Source organism: Ips typographus, linkage group LG6 (genome assembly GCF_016097725.1).
Source record: "Ips typographus isolate SLU linkage group LG6, UJ_Ityp_2.0, whole genome shotgun sequence".
In the NCBI taxonomy this organism is placed as follows: domain Eukaryota; kingdom Metazoa; phylum Arthropoda; class Insecta; order Coleoptera; family Curculionidae; genus Ips; species Ips typographus.
The window spans coordinates 1,586,800-1,606,161 of record NC_138427.1 but is presented as its reverse complement, the minus strand read 5'-3'; the positions used below and the strand labels follow the sequence as shown (position 1 = coordinate 1,606,161).

At 32.2% G+C, this 19,362-nt stretch overlaps 2 protein-coding genes across 5 annotated transcripts; both read left to right on the top strand.

The window, feature by feature from the left end:
• The first annotated feature begins 564 nt into the window (after window positions 1-564).
• On the top strand, window positions 565-5,129 carry LOC145731328 (very long chain fatty acid elongase 4-like). Of its 3 annotated transcripts, none has more exons than XM_081983055.1 (8): window positions 565-616; window positions 3,343-3,449; window positions 3,503-3,690; window positions 3,745-3,825; window positions 3,882-4,053; window positions 4,471-4,598; window positions 4,655-4,804; window positions 4,857-5,129. In XM_081983055.1, the coding sequence occupies exons 2-8, from the start codon at window positions 3,371-3,373 to the stop codon at window positions 4,947-4,949; spliced, it is 891 nt and encodes a 296-aa protein (XP_081839181.1). In that variant the 5' UTR covers window positions 565-616; window positions 3,343-3,370; the 3' UTR covers window positions 4,950-5,129. The 3 variants fall into 3 exon arrangements, with proteins under 3 accessions (XP_081839181.1, XP_081839182.1, XP_081839180.1); XM_081983056.1 differs by lacking the exon at window positions 565-616 and adding an exon at window positions 884-907; XM_081983054.1 differs by lacking the exon at window positions 565-616 and adding an exon at window positions 1,806-2,021.
• Window positions 5,130-5,521: 392 nt separating this feature from the next.
• Window positions 5,522-17,935, top strand: LOC145730774 (uncharacterized). 2 transcript variants are annotated; one of them, XM_081982155.1, is made up of 7 exons: window positions 5,522-5,659; window positions 13,510-13,651; window positions 14,037-14,094; window positions 14,153-14,224; window positions 14,929-15,062; window positions 15,957-16,149; window positions 17,682-17,935. In XM_081982155.1, the coding sequence occupies exons 2-7, from the start codon at window positions 13,526-13,528 to the stop codon at window positions 17,873-17,875; spliced, it is 777 nt and encodes a 258-aa protein (XP_081838281.1). In that variant the 5' UTR covers window positions 5,522-5,659; window positions 13,510-13,525; the 3' UTR covers window positions 17,876-17,935. The 2 variants fall into 2 exon arrangements, with proteins under 2 accessions (XP_081838281.1, XP_081838280.1); XM_081982154.1 differs by lacking the exon at window positions 5,522-5,659 and having other exon boundaries at window positions 13,341-13,651.
• Window positions 17,936-19,362: the final 1,427 nt, after the last annotated feature.

Below are 19,362 nucleotides of genomic sequence, written 5' to 3'. Positions count from 1 at the left end.
TCCTTATATCGATTTTTCTCCACGTCAGTTATTATGGAAGTAACTCCCAGACTGACCTAATCTAAACATTTTGTAGTTTTCTTGACCAACCTTGATGTACATAATGTACGTAAAACGTTTGGGACACGAAAAAGAACATTTATATCCATGTCATTCCATGTATGGATAATCTTCATAATTTCCTATTTCGTAAGATGGAAATCTGGTGTATAATCAAATATCGTTGTGAATGTACATACACATTTTTGTTTCGTAGAGAGAAAGCTGTTGCTAATCAGCATTTTTCTTTATTAGGACTTATTGAAAAAGTTGGTTTTAAAAAAATCGCGGAAGAAAGTCACTCGAACCAGTAACTGGTTCAATATTAAGGTTTTCTTTATGTAAAAAATATCCTTTTCTAACTTTGTAGTTGAGTCTGCCAACCGTACAAAATTTGGTAATTAAGCCCGACAACAAAAAAAAACACAATTTTATTGGTCGTGCGTCTTGAGCAACCACATGTTTAGGAAAATAATGATGATATCCGCAACTTTTATAAAATCATAAATTAAGCAAAACTTGACTGACTGCATTTCTGTGTTGGTGTGTTACACTGCAATTGGAGTGTTGTTAATTGGTAAGTAGGTACTTACAAATAAACTTGCAGTAATCAAATTTTGAATAAAAAGCATTTTGTCCTAAATTTCAACAAATTTTCTTGGTAAACCGTACTTAATTGGTTTTCTTAAGACTTGACACTAACATAAAAAATGTCGTTAGTACACGTGTTTATTTAAGTTAAGAGGCAAATATGTACTTAATTGTATTCAAACAAAATTTTTAGTAGGTATCTATGCTGAGAGTTTAAAATTTTCACTTCAAGTCAGTTTTTGGTGCTTCATGGTTCATAGTCTTCAATTAGCAAATTGTAAGTTTATTTATTTAAAAGTTAACAAAACCCTAATTTAAGCAAGATACATCATTACTAAGTAACTAATCAAATTTACTCAGTACATTCATCACACTTCACGTATAAAATATCACTACATTATTTGACTTCAAGAAAATGAAAGTGGAAATTTATCAACTAGGAATTTACATGATATGAATAATTGTGTAAGTATCACTTGTTTGTTTATAAAGGCGGTTCAAGTGAAATTCTCTTTTAGAACCACGGAAATTGTTAATCACCTAGGTAATAATTATGTGTTAAGTATTTAAATTCAAGTTTTTCATACAATTTTATGAAAGTGTTTATTGAACTGTTGAACAAACCTTTCTCCCAATTTTTTTCTTATCAATGGAAATAGAACAAATAATTTGTGCCTAACTGCTGGCCAAAAAAAGCAGAAATATTTGACACAGCTTTGCAAACCTGAAGCACATAAACGGGTATACTTTCTTCGGTCTTCAGACTAAACAACGGACCTGCTTCACACACAACCATGCTCGTATCAAGATCAATTAACCGCGTATCTTAAATATTGGAAAGTTTTACATACCAAAATGCATTACAGGGATTTGGGTAATTCTGTATAACAATTCATATTGTTACTTTATTCAATATTCAATGTTACTTGATTAAAAGCAAAAAAGTTGTTACACATGTGTAACGGACTAATCAATCTGAATAACAAATTTCATTACCATCACAGTAATTCGCATAGGAATTAGGAATATCGGTAATCCACATGAAATCGAACGTTTCAAGAGAAAGGTCCGTTAATATTCCACTTTTGACTCCCATCAAAGTTCAAATCGTCCTACTTCTCACCCATTTCACTATCATACCATGGCTTCTTTGAACGGCACTCGCTTTCCATACATTCATTCCTCTTCTTGGTTTGTAGGAGAGTGTCTTCTCGTAGCTAAGAACAAGTCTCGTTTTGCTGTATCGTTTTCAAGCGGTTTAATTTTTTTTTAATTGTGTTTTTTCGGTAAAATGGAGCGAAAAGACATTGTGGTGTTCGTATTGAAATTCCTGTTGTCGTGTTAATAACATTTGTTTGGCTTGACTACTAGCTAGGCGAATAACATTTGAGGTAAGAAAAATAATTGGACATTCGGTATGTTGTTATGAATGAAAATGGGTTTTAAGACAAGAATTATAGTGGCAATTTATGGTAGCAACATTTTATTGATACTTTGAATAGGATTAATATTCAACCAGCTATGACAGGGATTTTTTCCTAAAAGGGATGTTTCAGAAAAATCAAGCTGTTTCAATATTAAATCTGCTTGGATATTGTTTATTCCAATGGTTTGGTTGTCTATTTTTTCTTGAATATTTGAACTTATGTAGTGTAATTGCAATTCTTTGGAAAACCGTTTTCAAAATTCATCATACACTGGTGAGGAAAGCCTAATAGGATATGGCATAAACAGAAATGCGAATAATAGTAAGCAAATCTTGGAAAATGGTACAAGTAATTAAAAGTAGCTTTAGTGTTCTTTGAATCCATCCAATCAAACTATTGTCGGTTATACAAAAAATTATATGTAAATCCGATTTAAAAATCATTCATCACTTATTTTTAAGATAATTCTCATAATGTCTCAAGACCTTATACTTATTTTGTTTTAACATGTAAAAACTAGGAATTTGAAGAAGTTGCAAACTTCAAATTAATAGTTCGTAATTACTATTTGTTCTTAAATGAGAAATATGAATTTGAACTGATTCATCTTCATCATTATTTGCAAAGCAAATTCATTAAGTGGTTTGTAACTTGCGCTAAAGGCACTTTTGAGGTGGAGTGAATAAATACAAAAAATTATAAACAAAGTATCAAAAAAATCAAAATGATAACCCAAAAAGCTTCCATAAAACAAAACCAAGAGTAAAATTAAATAAAAATGTTTCAACCATCAGGTTTATCAAATTTGGTTACAATTCCAATAACGGTACCCTACTATAACAGATATTTCAGATGTTATCAAAAGTAGGTGAGTCTACCTCGCTTATTCCAAAAAAACGGAACCATCTCAAGCATATTCTAATGATGTCGTGTTTATGTGACCTTACCGAAGACTACACTCCTTAATTCCTAAACAAGTAACCATTAATAACGTACTAAAAAAACAACAAACCCACGTCGTGTAACGGGTACCGTTTGCTGACGTCATTGTGGTACCTACTTTCACCGATAATAATTTCTCCTAAGTCTGAGTTAACCTTTATGGCTTTTCTAGGTTCTATTACAACCGAAGTACAAGTTTGCCCCCTACTTTTTCCTTACAAATAAACAATACATATAAAATTGCATTAAGTAGTACTAGGTACCTGAACCTGATACATCTTTTTTATTTTTATCTTAAGTACCTAAATTACTGCTAAATTTTAGGTAGCATTTCTTTTTGCAGAATAAAGTGTGACAATCAAGGTTTCCACATGGCTCAAGTAGTAAATTCAACCCATTCTGTGATACAGCAAGCTTACGACTATTACTTATGGACCCTAACTCTATCAGGTAAGTTGACACAAATTTAAAATTAGGAGTTTTAATAAAATAAGAGTTTTCAGATGAAAGAACAAAAGGATGGGCTCTAGTAGACTCACCTATACCAACCCTACTATTTACAGCCTTGTATCTTTTTTTGGTTTATGTTGGTCCAAGGTATATGGAAAAGAGAGAACCTTTCAAGCTAACTGCCCTGCTTGTGCCATACAATATGGGTATGGCTGCCCTAAACTTTTACATAGCAATACAGGTATTTGTTAATAATATTAGTAATTATCAAGTTTAACTCAAAATTAATTTTCAGCTTCTTACTGCAGCAACAAGACTGAAGTACAGCTACATCTGTGAACCTTGCAGACAGAAGCACGATCCTGATGAAATACAGGTAAAAACTAATAATTTCCACATTAACAGAAAATTTAGATTATATGAAAATTTCAGATAGCTAAAGCAGTCTGGTGGTACTACTTTTCAAAACTGTTAGAGTTCTGCGACACGTTTTTCTTCATTTTAAGAAAAAAGAAGAACCAACTTTCTTTCCTCCACGTCTATCATCACTCAACCATGTTTGTGCTCTGGTGGATTGGCATTAAATGGGTTCCGAGTGGTTCGAGTAAGTCAACCATTACAACATTAACGAGCTATTTAAATTAACCATCTGTGCTTTTATGTCCTATACTAGGAAATAAAAGAAAATTGATTTGATTGCAAGAAACGACAGTGAAAGTCAAGTTTAATTAATAGTAAATTGCATCGCTTATTTTCAAGTTTTTACTCACTTTACCGAGTCAAATATGGAATTCAACATGTATGTTAATAAAAATCAAAATTTCAAATTAATGATCTGAAGTCAATTAGTGTGACTAGTTTTATACTACCTGCATTCTAATAAAGATTTTTTAATAAAAACATTCAGACCCGAAGATGAGAATGTTTTGAAAGTGATTTTTTTATTTCTGCAAACAATTCTAACACTGACACTTGACAATTTAAAATAATTGATTATTTAATTATCATATCATTGTTTTAGCATTTTTACCAGCCATGGTCAACTCCTCCATCCACGTTTTACTCTATACTTACTATGGACTTTCCGTCTTTGGACCCAATGTCACCAAATACCTTTGGTGGAAAAAATACCTTACAATATTGCAACTTGTACGTATCAGTAATTATAAATGCAAAATTGTGTGCTAAAATTATGATTTTTCTAGATCCAGTTCACTTGCGCCCTAATTTTAGGGGTGAACGGAATTAGGACAGGTTGCGAATTCCCATTGTGGATGCATTACACCCTTATTTTTTACATGTTGTCCTTTATCGTTCTGTTTGGAAACTTTTACGTTAAAGCTTACATGGATAAAGTGAGTTTCAGTTTTTTAGATGTTAATCAAGCTAATGAGTTACATTTTGCAGGGAAACCAAGTGTTCTTTGGCATGGACGTGGGTTGCGGTCAAGGAAATACATACGAGAGTCGAAAAGTCTTACAAGCTAAAAAATACAATTAGTTACATTATTTATTATTTAAATATGCCATGACACTATGTATAATTTTATTTATTTTTTTGTTGTTATTGAACATATGTTTTGTTGTTAGGTATTCAAGAATTTGATTGTTTTCATAGTAATATGGTATGAGGAAAAGATATTATTTCAGTAAATGTATTATATTACAAGTTTTATTATAATTTTTGTTATTTTTTTATCCTGCACTCTGTACTCAAGTATATTTAGAATATCCCTGAAATACGGATATCACTTAAAATTGCCTATTTTGGTAATTTAGAAAAAACACATTCTAAACTGTAATATCCAGAACAGACACTGATAAATTCAACTTCTCTAAGGAACGTTACAAAAGTTCATAATCCAACTATGTATGACACACATTTATTAAAACCGCACCACTTTGCAGAACACAGTGGAGTATTTTATATATTTTAACTGCTTATATGATAGCAATTGGACCAAAGTTGTCAATACAAAATCTAAAAACATCAATATCTAGCTCAATCGTGACGATAAATACAAACAAATTCAACAGCTCCCTATAATATTCTCCACTTATCGATTGGGGGCGCTTTCGGTAACGACGCCACTTTACTGTGCGTCGCGGCGCATTTTCCCAACAGTTTGAGACCTGTTGTGCTACAGCCCACCACGTAGATTAAGTGCTCTTATGGCCTAATGATACGAAACTGAACCCAAGACTGTCACGGTAAGTGGTAAAAATTACTTTAAGTCAACGCTTTTCTATTAGAAAAAATTATGTGTTAGATCTTTAGGGAGGTGAAATGTGTTTTTTCACACCTGTGAGGTTGTCATTGGTTTTTCTTTAATCAAACAGTCTTTAAGTGAGTCTTGATTGGTTTGAAAACTTGTGTTTAGTGCAAGGTTTTAGAATAAATGCTTATATGACTTTATAGAGATTGAAACCGAAATGTCATCATTTCTCATCATAATTACAGGCAATCTGTGATTAAATTGAATAGCGGTTAGCAAGTTAATTGCCTCGTAAAAGGCCGCCAGTGGCTAAACACTTACTTCGTTGTTGTTTTGTCGAGAATACTGAAACTGACGGTTAAACTGGCCTAAATTACCATGTCGGATATGCTAAAATAGAATTTTGACCCTATTTTCTAGCTAAGGCAAGAAAAGATAATTTTTGACTTAACAACGAGGGTTCTGTACCCTTATTAAGCAATGCATCACTAAACTTTCCTGATTACACAAATTGCAACTTGAAAAACTTACCAAAAAACTTGATACTTGGGTTTGCTGTAAGTACTTTAAACTGCAGGGCAAACATTACCAATTATATTGAATGATTGTGATCTAAACTAACAAAACCCAGTCTTTTCAGTTTTTAGCTCCGTATACAGGACTTACAACTTTATGATTTTATTCAAGCAACTTTGGAGTTCCAAACAGGATGCCCTAAAAATGTCAAACGAATAATTTGCTTTAGGTCTTGAATGTGAGCCAAAAATTGCAGTTCAATGCCCTGTTTCCATTATGTATGTAATAATAACGGAAAACATGTTTCAAACTACTATGGAAACGGCTTAAACAGTCAAAAAGGCTGTCAAATATGGCAAATGTACAAAAACGTTTTCTGTTTGCTTCAATCCGACTTAGAGCAGTCCATATTTAATTCAAAACTTTCCGACTGTTTCTCTAACTCTGCAAGCAAAATCCTTGCCTTTTGACGATTTAAGTACACCGAATTAAGCTTTGAAAACCCAAATTCAGAGTCGAAAAAATATATATATGAGACGGAGAATTAAGCAAGTTTTTCCTCAATAATTTATAAAAGCTTGCAGTTAAAACCTTAACCAGTTCGCCATTTGTAATCCACTAAAAAAGCTTTTGTCTAAACAAAGCACAAAAGTTGTGGTGATTGTGTATGTGCCCGCTTTGCTTTTGTTATCCTAATTAGCAGCAAAAGTCGCTAATTAAAACTTAAAAAGTTTAAAAACAGTAAAGGGCATATTTATACGAAAGTACCTTAAATTAGGTGAAATAAGTACTTTAAAATTTATCATTTTTCAAACAAAATTTAAGAATGGGGGGTTATTAATCATTAAAAAATTGTCATCAATTTTTTATTTTGCTCCAAGAGGGTTTCAATGCACAGCAAAGAGCATATTTATACCAAAGGATTTTCAATTAGGTAAAATAAGTACAAAAAAAAAACATTTTAAAATTTTTCATTTTTCAAAAAAGTCTTATCAGTATTCAAAAGAAAACTGTTTCTACTGCCTCTAACTTGCCAGGACATATTCTCGGCAGTTTGAACACTGTACAGTAGTAATAATAAACAATTTACTCCAGTAGAAAGGAATGGCAGCACTTTACAAAGAACCTAATTATTGCAGATACGAATGAGGTTCTTTATTAAAATTTAGGACTTATTATAAATCTATTTTTCCGCCAAATTCATTAATCAATCCTCAATTTAAGATAATTTCTTAAAAACTTAAAAATACCAAAATAAAGGTATGTAGCAAAAATGTCCTATTATTTCTAGTAAAATGAGAACTGTCTTTTAAAACCATTTTGAAATATTGCTAATTAATTTGCAATTAAGTAAATATAAAAACTATTATTTCCGGCGAGCTTTCACAGCAATACATTTTCGAACTAATTACCATCATTAATTACAGCTATTTAGTCTAGGTCAAGTTTATAAAGTGCCGAATTGTGGCATTGAGCTTGATCAACGATTTTGCAATTTGAATTAAAACCATATGCGGCAGTAATATTAATTCATAGAAGTTATTCAGCACTTTCCACTCAAACTTAAAGCCCCTTAAAGGTGGTGTAAATGATAAATCTCAATCATTGATTTTTCGTGTAATAGTACAACGCTCATGAAGCTGATTTATTTTTAATAAAAGGTTGCCAATTCCGCGCCAGTAAATTTAAAATGCAAATGCAGTAATTACCATCAAACAATAGATCAAACCGGTCCGGTTTCGTTGGGATAAACTTTGCCCTTTACCTTGAAATTAAAGGGAGCCGCTATCCTTTGTTCCTGTTCGGTTCAAGAATCTAAAAGCCGGCATTTCTGAAGTTTGGCTATAGAGAGAATGAGAAAATTGCTGTGCCCCAGGACAATAAAACTGCTTTTACATTTTTTTTTTAATTTCCTATGAAACGACAATCAAACAACCTAATAAAGAATTAGTCGTTCATGTAATTGCCAGCAGTTGCAGACCAATTACTGTTTAAGGTATATGGTGTCACTGAAATATCAAATTACACATTTTCCTTCTATCAGGGTTGATATTAAAATTAATTCCGGAATAACGACGTTATGAGCTTGAATACGAAACATTTGCTGTGTCATGAGGCCTCATCTTGGATGTAATTAATCATCACTCATCAAGTTATTAAATTTTAGCTACATTTATCTCGTTTTTAATTAGTAAACTTGGTTTATATTCATGTAAGCAGCAAGAAAGTGCTTTTACCCACAAAAAATACTTTATAATAATTACCATAGAAGAAAATTTACAGAACTAATAGCAATATTCAAGTTTCATGCTCAAACCAGCAAAGTTTAACAGTAACTCATAAAACACCTATTCCACTAAACTTTAGATTGACGCTTAAACTAAACTTGTGAATGTAGTTTTAAGTACATTTAATTCACCAAAGCTGTGGCCTAAATGCATATTATTGCCAGACTATACCTAGTATTGTCGGTCATAAAATAGACTCTGAAATTGTGCTGCAGTGGCAGTAAAAGTTGGGATGTTGGAAACTTCCCAAACTATGAAATACCTTAGAAACCTGAGAGAATAAAAGCACATATTAGGTAGTTTCTCGGCATTTACACTGTTAGGTACTTAAAGACGTCACATTCCAAGCCTAAATCCAGACATCACATGTCTGATTTGCCGCCTCGTAAATTTAAGGGCTAGTTTCCTGAAATTAGATTGAATTACTGATGAACTTTGCAAAGCTGATTCGGTTACAGTTAGTTAACGAGGGGAAAAGAAAGAGCAATCGTCAGCAGCAGTTCTTGTAAAAAGTCAATTTATGTTTGCCAATGAAAAATGAGCATGATTCTGCGATATTTCGAATCTGGAAAGTAAAATTTATTATGCTTTTTTGTTTCAGAAAAAGTCCATTGAACTGGATGGAAATCATTAGGATCAAAGTATTTGAAAACATTTTGATACCATTCGAAGCTACCAATTTATATCACAAGCTTGTTTTATCATAAATTTAAAACTTTTTAGTCTAAGATTGATGTTTCTTTCCTACTTATTTGAATTTCTTGGTCGATTTAGGACGTTTTGGGTTTTTGTCGTTGTCTGTTGCAACCAAATAGTAAATTAATAAAATGGTCACACGAGTCTAGTAGAGTTAAATATACTGTTTTCTTCTTCTTCTTCTGACTAGATTGCTCCTGTTTGTCTGCCTTTCATGCTGTTTCTGTTGTTGTTGTCCATCCTTCTTTTCTTTGGTCATTTGCTGTAAGGTTTATTATTTTTCCGGATGTTAGCTAATCTGTCAGGTGTCATTTTATCCACATGACTCATCACATCCCAGTCTCTTTTTCTTGCTTTTACCCATTTTTTAATGCTCTAGATGTTACATTGCTCCCGTTACAGGATGTCCAGATTTGTTACAGCAGAAGTTTAACTGTGTTTTTTTTTGTATCCAGATTAGCACAATTTGTGGATTGAATAAGCCCAGAAACAAGATTAATATAATCTTATTGTTATTAATTAATTGAGCACTATTAAAATTATTTACTAATTAAGTAACATACTTAAATTAGCAAATAGGCAAATAACTGAAAAATGATGGATTTAAAAAACACGTAAGAAACTAAACTTTCAAGAGTTAGTTTAACTTTAACCTGGAGTTTAAACTCTAACAATTGCATTGAAATCTTACACTTAAACTTTCGATTGTTAACTACACCCTATACAACTGATCTTAAAAGTGAACTTGAAACTGCACAAAATTGGTCAGTAAATTCTAAAAAATAGACTATAATTGAAAATCTCACAAACTATTTTTTTATGATTTATATGAACTTTTTGACTTGAAATGACATCAGGCAAGCTCTTTTGGGCTTAGACATTTTGACTACTTGTTAGTGTTTTTTCCAATCTACTTCAAAATCCTAACTTTCGGTATTCTCATCATCAAACTTACTTAATTATACCACTCACCTAATATTGGTATCTCTTAGAATTGAACATGACATTCCCTTAATGAACAAAGTGTCCTAGATCAAGGGTTCAATAATAGCGAGTGAACTATGTTATGAGAATATCATATCCGACAAACAAGTTTAATTAAATCTGGTTGGAGATCTGAACATTTCCAGGTAACAATAAGTTAGAGCAAAGTTTTCCAGACGTGATGCCTTTAGGGAGACTGACGCAAAGTTGAATGGAAAATACATTTTCAAAAAAGATGCACATGCGAACAGTATTGATTTCAGTTAATTATTCAGGACAGGCCCCTTTGGAAATATATTATTTAGACATGGATCTGAACTTACTTCCTTGAAATTATTAATTCAAGTTTTGCTGTCGGAAGTCTGCAGAATAATGCATCCGTTTAGACAGTTTTCGTAGATAATATGATAAAGGCGTGGTAGTATATTACACACAAAATTCGGCTTTTTTCCTCCTCCAGACCTGAATTTGACTCGTCCTTTCCGTTCCAACCACCATAAAGGATAAGGGATGAAAAGTACAAAAGGGTTTGCCGTCAAAGTCGGAAAACTAATAGTCTCCCCTCAATATATCGGGCGAATTGGATCTATTCAGATAAATTAGTTATCGCATGAAACCGAAACTGATTAAAAAAAGCCTAAAGGACATCATCTCTTTTTTCTTTTTGGGCAGAAACAAAATCACAATATTGTGTACAATTTTTTGTATTCAGCTTATGTTATTTTAATAAAAGTAAATTGTTTAAAACCAGTCATTTGCATATTGAGGTATTATTTTGTAAGCCGATTTAAACGTGTTGGTCAAAATTGAATTTTAATTTCGGCATTCAAACCATACTTTGACATCCGATTATTCGATAAATATGTTAAAGCCGGGTTTCCATTATAGCTATTCAAATATTTATTTTTGAAATGTAAAAAATTATATTGAATGGTGCGAGAGAATTAACGAGTAGTGGCATGAGAATTTCTTAATCAACTTCACCGAACTGAAACAAAACTGGGTCAGCCAAAGAAAAACATCAAAGCGGAAGTTCATCAATTTCCATTGCAAGAAACTTACGTAAAGGTGGATTTAGCTTTGAAGTTTTCCACTTCGATTGGGAATGCAAAACGCGGTATTACTCTAATAAATTCGTCTGGTATTATCGTATCTATCGTATAGCAATACTTTTTTTTTAACTGGACAAAACTATCAAAAAGTCCTTAAGTGCTAGAAAATTACATTCACAGCCACTGTAAAATATTATTGTGATTTAAATTAATAAATGGTGTAAAATTTTCGACCTATAATCGTAATTTTTAAGGAATAGTAAAATTTGTGAAATTACAGTTTTACCTCTAAAAGGAGGATCTATGCTGATGTTGTTGTATCTATGCCTAAGTAATTAGTTAATTGTGGCTTATCCAGTAAGTCAATGTATTCATAGTTATAAAATTTACCAAATTATCACATCTACGAACCAAAAAAGAGTAGATTACTTAATCATGTTCCGATATTCCTGCTCTAACGTCAAGTTAAACAGCTTTCCGTTTTGGTTAAAGTTTAGAGAGCGTTGCAAAAACAATTCCGCCCAACTTAAGCTGGGATTAAACTCGACTACTCGCCATCGTATTTCGTGCAGCTTAAGGCACGTTCCTTTTGAACAGGCTCGTGGCACTGTAACGAAAAGGTCATACACAAAATGTCTTAAGTACAGTGTCCTGAATACAGAATGGTTTACTACGTCACCTTTTTTAATTAAAAATCAATTCCTGCTTTATAGACCCAGAGCTAAGAACTGTAAAACCGTTCAATTTTGAGTTAGAGCTACATATTTAATGATTCTAAAACTAAAAAAAAAATTATATTCATATATCAAAAGCAGAATGCAATTCTGTCATAAAATTTATGTCGTCGGGTCTCACATCCGATAATTTATTTCACTGGATCTTCTCGATTCAATTCACTGGGTAAAGGAAAGAACCCGTCATAAACTTATCCAGTTTGAGCAGGAAAGTGTTTTGTACTTTTCCATTTTGCAACCGGAGATCGTTTCTGGTGTCTTAACCAAAGAAAAATGAATTTTCCTTCCGCACTTCAAACCTCGTTTACGCCTTTCTCATATTTTGCAACTAAACAGAAACCGTTCTTGAAAGGATTGCAAAGGTAATACATTTCCGGTATTAAAAAAATATTAATTTTTAGGGACTAAGCAACGTAATGTATTCATGGAAAGCTCGAATTATGCAAATTTAGTCGACTTTACAAAAGCCTGAATATTAATTAACGCTCTGGGCTTTGGAATTCGTACGATCTGCTTACTTTCATATTACTTTCTTTTGGAACTAGTTTGAACAGCTGTTTTTTTTTTTAACTTTGTGCTATCTTGAACTAACCTCAATTAACATTCCAGAAACAATTTTGTATTATATGATACTTACATGAATTATCTAAATGAATTCCTTTTCACTGTGCAACAGAAATTAATTACTTGAGTATTTGAGTACTCCATATTTCAGGAAAATCGGGCACAAACTGAACGTTATTTGCAATTAATTAACGAACTCTACAATATCAATGCCTGTCTTTGTTCAATTTATGGTGTAAACACGATCCTGCACACAGACACTAAGCTGTACTGAAATGGAGCTAGCATTAATTTTCAAATACTTCACCGAATAATTTCTTTAATATAGTTATTATGAGTTTACATGTATAGTGGAATGGAAATTGCACAGATAACTCCTGGACGTTATAAAGGAAAGAGGAGAATTTCAGGATTTTCATTCCGTTATTTCCGGTTGAGTTTATGCTAAACAATTTTTAATTGCATTCCAGGTACTAACAGTATTAATCATATTGCTGATTTTGGGTAAATTTTCAAAGAGTTTCACGTGAAATAGTGCACACCATTTGCTTCCAGTTAGATTGTAAATCATCGATGACATTGTCACGCTATACTTTACACGCATGTTTAGTTACGTAAATTTCTAGCAGATAGTCCTTTCCAGAAATGTTAGGAACAATAAGTTTGAGAGCAAAAATTGCATATTTCTTTACAAAATGAGTTCATCTCAGTTACATATTTAACGGTTAACAGAGCAAAACTACCTTGGAAACTTTCTGTTTACAGCTCAGCTCACCGTTCTATTTCGTCACTTAAAGTAAAGGACGCTCTATATCGATCATATCTCGTGACATTCCTTCCATATTGTTTGCTATTTTATTACCTAACTTTACACAAGTGCTTGTTACATGATAGTAAATGTTACGCCTTCTATGGTAACACGTCGACCAACATTTCAAGTCAAAACATGCGAGTCATTGTCAAAATACAAATTTCCAGTGCGTCCAAATTCTCAATGTTTTGCGGTTTTAGAACAGCCTGTTCAAACATGACAACAGAAGACAACGGCAACATCGGAGCAGTTCTAAAACCAACATCCAGTAGTAACGAGGATTTGAGCGAGTATACGGATGCGGATGAAAGTATTTCAGCTCCTACTGAATTTCTTGCCGAGGTAAAACATTTTTTATATTGCATAGTTTACTCAAATGTAAGTTTTTGAAGTTTGTAAAGGTTCCAGAGGCAAAACATAGTTTAAATCAAACAGTCACTCTACAGACCATTTCAATGAATTAAAAACTTTGATGAATTACTAAATAATTCAGTTAGAATCTTATTTTGAAAATCCAACTCAATTTCAAGAATTTAATTAAACAAGTATAAAACTTTTGTTGTGGAACAACTTCAATTTGACTCAATTATAACCCTTCAACACTTTCTCCCTTTTCTTTTTCACTTTCGTGGCAAAAGATCCAAGTTCTGTTAATAACTTTTTGATCTATTAATTTGTATTCACTCCTAATTTCCTAATAACAATAAAATGTTCTATTTTTCTTTAGTTTTTATCTGCTGTTATGCTAAAGGACTACGTCACTGCACTGAAATACTGCAAGCTAAGTAAGTAAACTGAAACTTTTTATAAAATTCAGGTCAAATATCCTCTGTTAAATTTCAGTATTGCAGTACGAACCGAATAACGCGACAGCCAAAGAATTTTACCCCCTCATTCTGCAAAAACTGAAACAAAGTAAGTACTTGCGTAAGTTTTAAAAGGAAAATAGTGTTGCAGTGTCTTATAACATTTCGACCTTATTCGGAAACTTTCTGGCTGTAACACAGTGAATGAAATTGCATCTGTAGTCGGGCGTGAAATTTATTTCAAAGGCAATTTCCTGTATGTTATTCCATTTAACTTGGCGATGAAAAGAAAAACTCAATCAGAAATTTGAACAGGAAAATAGAGTTTTTTCTTGAGTCTTATCGCATAGTGCAAATATTCAGTAAAAACTGACAAAAAAAGAAAAAAGTTGGATTTATGAATGGAAAGATCAACTGTTCCCTAACCGATCGTATGTCTTTTTATTCCAAGGGTTATTTTATTGCCTCCGGCTTCGCTTTGGCCATTTTTTCCGTAACATTATTTACAGTTGTATGGCATGATTTAAACATAAATCACTCTTTTTATTAAAACTTGTTTAATTAGCAAACTTGGCAGATTTGAGTGGGAAAAAATCTGTTAGATCACTCTATCAAAACTTAATTCAGAACACGTGCTTTAAGTGCAGAGACCTGGCTCGAATTTCGATTTCTGATCAAATATTTATCGTCCAGATTTTTGCAAGCTTTGGAAGTAAATTCGCACAAAGTTTTCCAGAAAATTGCTTACTCACTTTCTTTATGACACACTCCGTATTATCGATGAGCTGTTGTAGGATATTTTTGAAATTCTAGACATTTCCGGATCTAACGGCAATGACGAAGAAGGCAGCAGTAATGATAGCGATAATGAGGACAGCGAAGGAAACAGTTGTTCCGCATCCGGAACAGATAGTAGCGCCAGCGAGGATAGCAGTGAAGGCCAAGAAGTAAGTCTTAATAGTTTCTAACCAGTTTACTAAAAATTGAGAAAAGTTATTTGAATTAAAAAGATAAATCTCTTCTTAACCACCATTTGAATCATTTTCAAGTCATTGTCAGCTATCAATCGTAGTTTGTTTCTGAAAATTATCTTAAATAAGTTTTCTGCACTTAAGCATCTCCTATAAAAAAGAAAACATAGTGTTATTATTTTTTTATAGAAAATAATGATTTTAAGAAATATCCTATACAATGTCATTATTTTACAGTTACACGTGAGTCTTGAATTGCTTATCGTCAAATATGTAATTTTTAAAAACTTGCCTCTTGTACTAATGTTTTCCAAGAAAAATTACCTACTTAAGGATATTACGGCTTTACACGCAAAAAACAAAAAAAGTTATATAAAAAAACTAATACATCATTTCAAGTTACCTCTTCTAATTTTTTCCCAAAAAACTTGAAATTACATAAATTTCAAAAAACTTGAATTAAATAATCATTTAAGGAAGATGTATTGTAAAACTCGAACAAAACGAAAAGCAGATAGCAGATTCGGCTTTTGTTCGAAGTTGAAAGCAACCACTTCCATATTTTCTAGTGAAAAGTAAAACGACAATACTCCAACGAAGTTCCAGTCATGCTTTATTTATAAGCGGATGGGAACATTTTAATATATGTGGATGCATTGATGGATGACCGAGTTTTTTTTCCCTGAAACCCTCTCAACGCAGAACAACTAATTATTTTCTATCGTTAAGGATTAGGAGAAAACTAGCTGAAAAGCGAGGTTTTAAAGCTTAAAAAGGCGTTTGTCAGTTTGAAGTAATCGCATTAAAGGGCTATTTTTAGAGCTGGATAATTGGAAAAGCTAAAATAACAAAGGTCGTTTGTTATTGCAGGAAGCTGAAGAAGAAGAGGAAGAAATCGAGCAAGGGGCTGGTGATAAAGTATCCAAAGGTTCTTCTGAAGGTGACGGTACCACAGGCAGCTATTCCAGTTTAGAGGACGACGAGGCAGAGACTGACCAGCTTAGTGCACTAGTAGCCAAATATCAAATCGACAATGTAAATCTGGGAAATGGAAACAAAATCTGTAAGTTTTTGTTAGGTATCGACTATTGTTTCCACTGTTCCAGGAAAGAGCTATTCATTTAAAAGCTCGGCTCTTTTGTTTCCGACTAGAATGAAACGGAATGTTAAGGGATGGGGATAGGAATAATTATTCTGCGTGGATTTAATTCTAATCTTCGTACCCATTAAATTAACATTTACTTTTTATTTTAGCACCAAGTGGCTGATGAGCTTATTGATTTGAAAATCACTTAATTATTCTTCACAGAACATAAATTTTCAATTAACGTTTAATGCCACAACCCTTTTATAACAAAAACTTCATAAATTTACCTTTCAAATTTAATGCAGTTTGTTTCTCAAGAACCCTGAATTTTGCTTCTGAAATAAAATTTAATCTTTCGCACCATACAATGGGTATTAAAATTCAAACTGTTTTGGGTCACTGGTATCCGGTATTAACTGAAAATTACCTCCAATTTATTATCGTTGGTAAAGCTGAACAGCTAGATCCTGGTGATTTAATAAATCTCCGGTTAAATTAACTGTAAAACTTTTAACGTCTCTGATAAAATTTGATCGCCGTTATATTTCAAAGAGGAAAACTGTCTATGTACTTTTATGAATCTGAAGGAAACTTTGCCTGGATATTAAAATAATTTTAAAAAGTTTAATAAAATTTGCAATATGTTCCTTCTCATAATTGATTTTTGTTGCAATTTGTGTCGTAATTTTAACGGGCAAGGTTTCAATTTGGGGGCGTTTTAAGCTGCAGACAGATTGATTTTCGTTTTTTTTTTCGTTGTTGTTTTCGGTAACTTACTGGCACTAGTCCAATTTTAGTTAAGCCTTATATCATATGTACTTTTTAAGTGTTTTTCCAAACGAAAAAGTGCTAATTTTTTATACAACTGCATAATTTTAACTGAATTTGTCTAGCAATAGCAACGTACAAACTTCAATGAAAGGTCTTTGTAGGCTTGTCATCATGTTTCCTACTGTTTTGTTCATCTGTTTTAGTCCAATTTAAGCATAAACAACCTGGTGGCGCAATTTTCTATTGAAACTCCATGTTGTAAAACCATTTTACGTTTCTAGTGTTCAGAAATTGTAATCAGAGCGGAAGACACTGCCTTTCCTATTACATGGGGTTATAGTTTATTGACAGTTGTTATAGAAAATTTAAAATTATTGGCGTTTTTAGTGACTTTCAGAAATTCTAAAGAAAAATATCCAAATATTGTAAAAAAGAAACTGTATGCTAAAATCTTAGAAACTTTCAACCAAAATGTACTTCTGGTAATTAATTTAATAAGGAAGATCAAAATTAAACTTAATATCCTATAAATCCTGCTAGCCTCCTTATCTAAACTTTCCTGGTGTAACTTCTAACTTTGTGAATTTACTGCTAATTGATTTTATTAAACTTTATCTGTCACGAAGTTTTGAAACGTTTAAGAATAAGTTTGAAAGTGTTTGCGACCATGTGACCAAATTACAACGTTAATTTCATTAGCTTCTACAGAAATATTCATATAAAAAACTCTTTTGTAGGTCCAACAGCTCACGTAACGCCTTCCTTCCTAAAAGACAAAAGATACAACCCAGTGGACAACTCTCACACCGATAATGCTCTTCAAACTCAGAAAACGCATTTTATGACAAGCTCAGACTCTGAGTCGCCCACTGACCCATGCCAAACTACAGTTGCCATGCTCCGAGCGAGGGTAGTGCCAAATAACGTTTAATTCTCTACTGTAGCTGTAGTAAACCTTTACAAAACAAATATACTTAAATATATTGTGTAGCTGGTTTTTTTAAACATTTTTTTTAGTAGGGAAACGTTTGGATGTGTACACGAGATGGAGTTTGAGAAACATACTGAAGTTTTATTTCAACTAGAATAGGTGGTAAATAAGTATTTTATAAAAGCTTGAGAGCTTTATATAAGATTTATTCCAGTACTTTTTTAGAATTGTAGGTAAACGTAGATTATATAAGACGTTGTGCATAATATGTAATCGTTAAAAGTGTCTTAGTGATACCATAAAACAAATATTTTTCAATGTTAAATCGAACCTCTTCATGACAACATATATTTTTGAACGGTCCTAGTAACCATTGTATTAGTGGATATATTTTTGTATCGTTTGTAGCAAAATCTTTATATGATATTAATTAAGTTGCATATATGTTAAATATTCAACTTTTATTGTGTGTATCACCTCAACAAAGAAGTAACTCTTGTATCATAATAAAAAATAAAAACATATATACAACTCAAATATACACTATCAATCACAGAGATTGTCGTCGACCAAAACTTGTAGTAAGTCTTTTTTAGAACTGACGAAAAGATAGTTATCAAGACTGAATGATCGCGAAGCATCTAGAAGTAGGTAGTTTCGGAAAACATATCTTACGGCAAACTGAAGAATTTAGATAGTTAGAGCGTCAAATCATCATGAGGGGTGTTCGTGAACCACACACATTTAAACAGCATACTTTCTTCTATTTAAGCAATAAGTTACAGTTCTGGACAACATCCAACTTGTAAACAATAGATTGAAGCGACACTAACATTTGTGAGTCTCTGGCTTACCAAAACTATAACGTAAAAGTATTCCAATACCTGGTTGTGGAAATTTTAACAATAATCAGTTTATAATCTCTATTAGTGATGTTTTTACGTTAAGCTAAAAGGAAAACCTTTTAAAAACCAAGTTAAATATTGATAGTTTAGTTTGCCTTGATCCAATAAAATGTAACCTTTCGTTTTTATCTTATTAAACATATCTTATCCATGAAGTGCTTCTAGTATTTATTTATACCTTCCATCTTTCAACTGCAAACAAGACAATATCAAGAAAACTCATTTTCTGTGACATCATATATTTGAAAAATAATAATACTAATACGATAAAGGTCATTTAACTACATATCTACAGAAATTATTATGGAGAGTAACCTGTTGGTACACTTTAAGTTCATAAACTTCTACAATTTTAATAATATATAAAAAGTAGTAACGGTTAAAATTATTTGTTGTTCCATATAAAAAAATATAATTTTATTTTTTCTGTATTATTTATACACATTTACGGAGTTGGACATAAGAAAACTATACGTGAACAGACAGTGTCTAACTACAAATTTCTAGCAAAGAGTTATTTGGCACATATATTAGTAGATACGCGCGTAAAACGGCATATAATAACAGATAAGAGAGAAACTT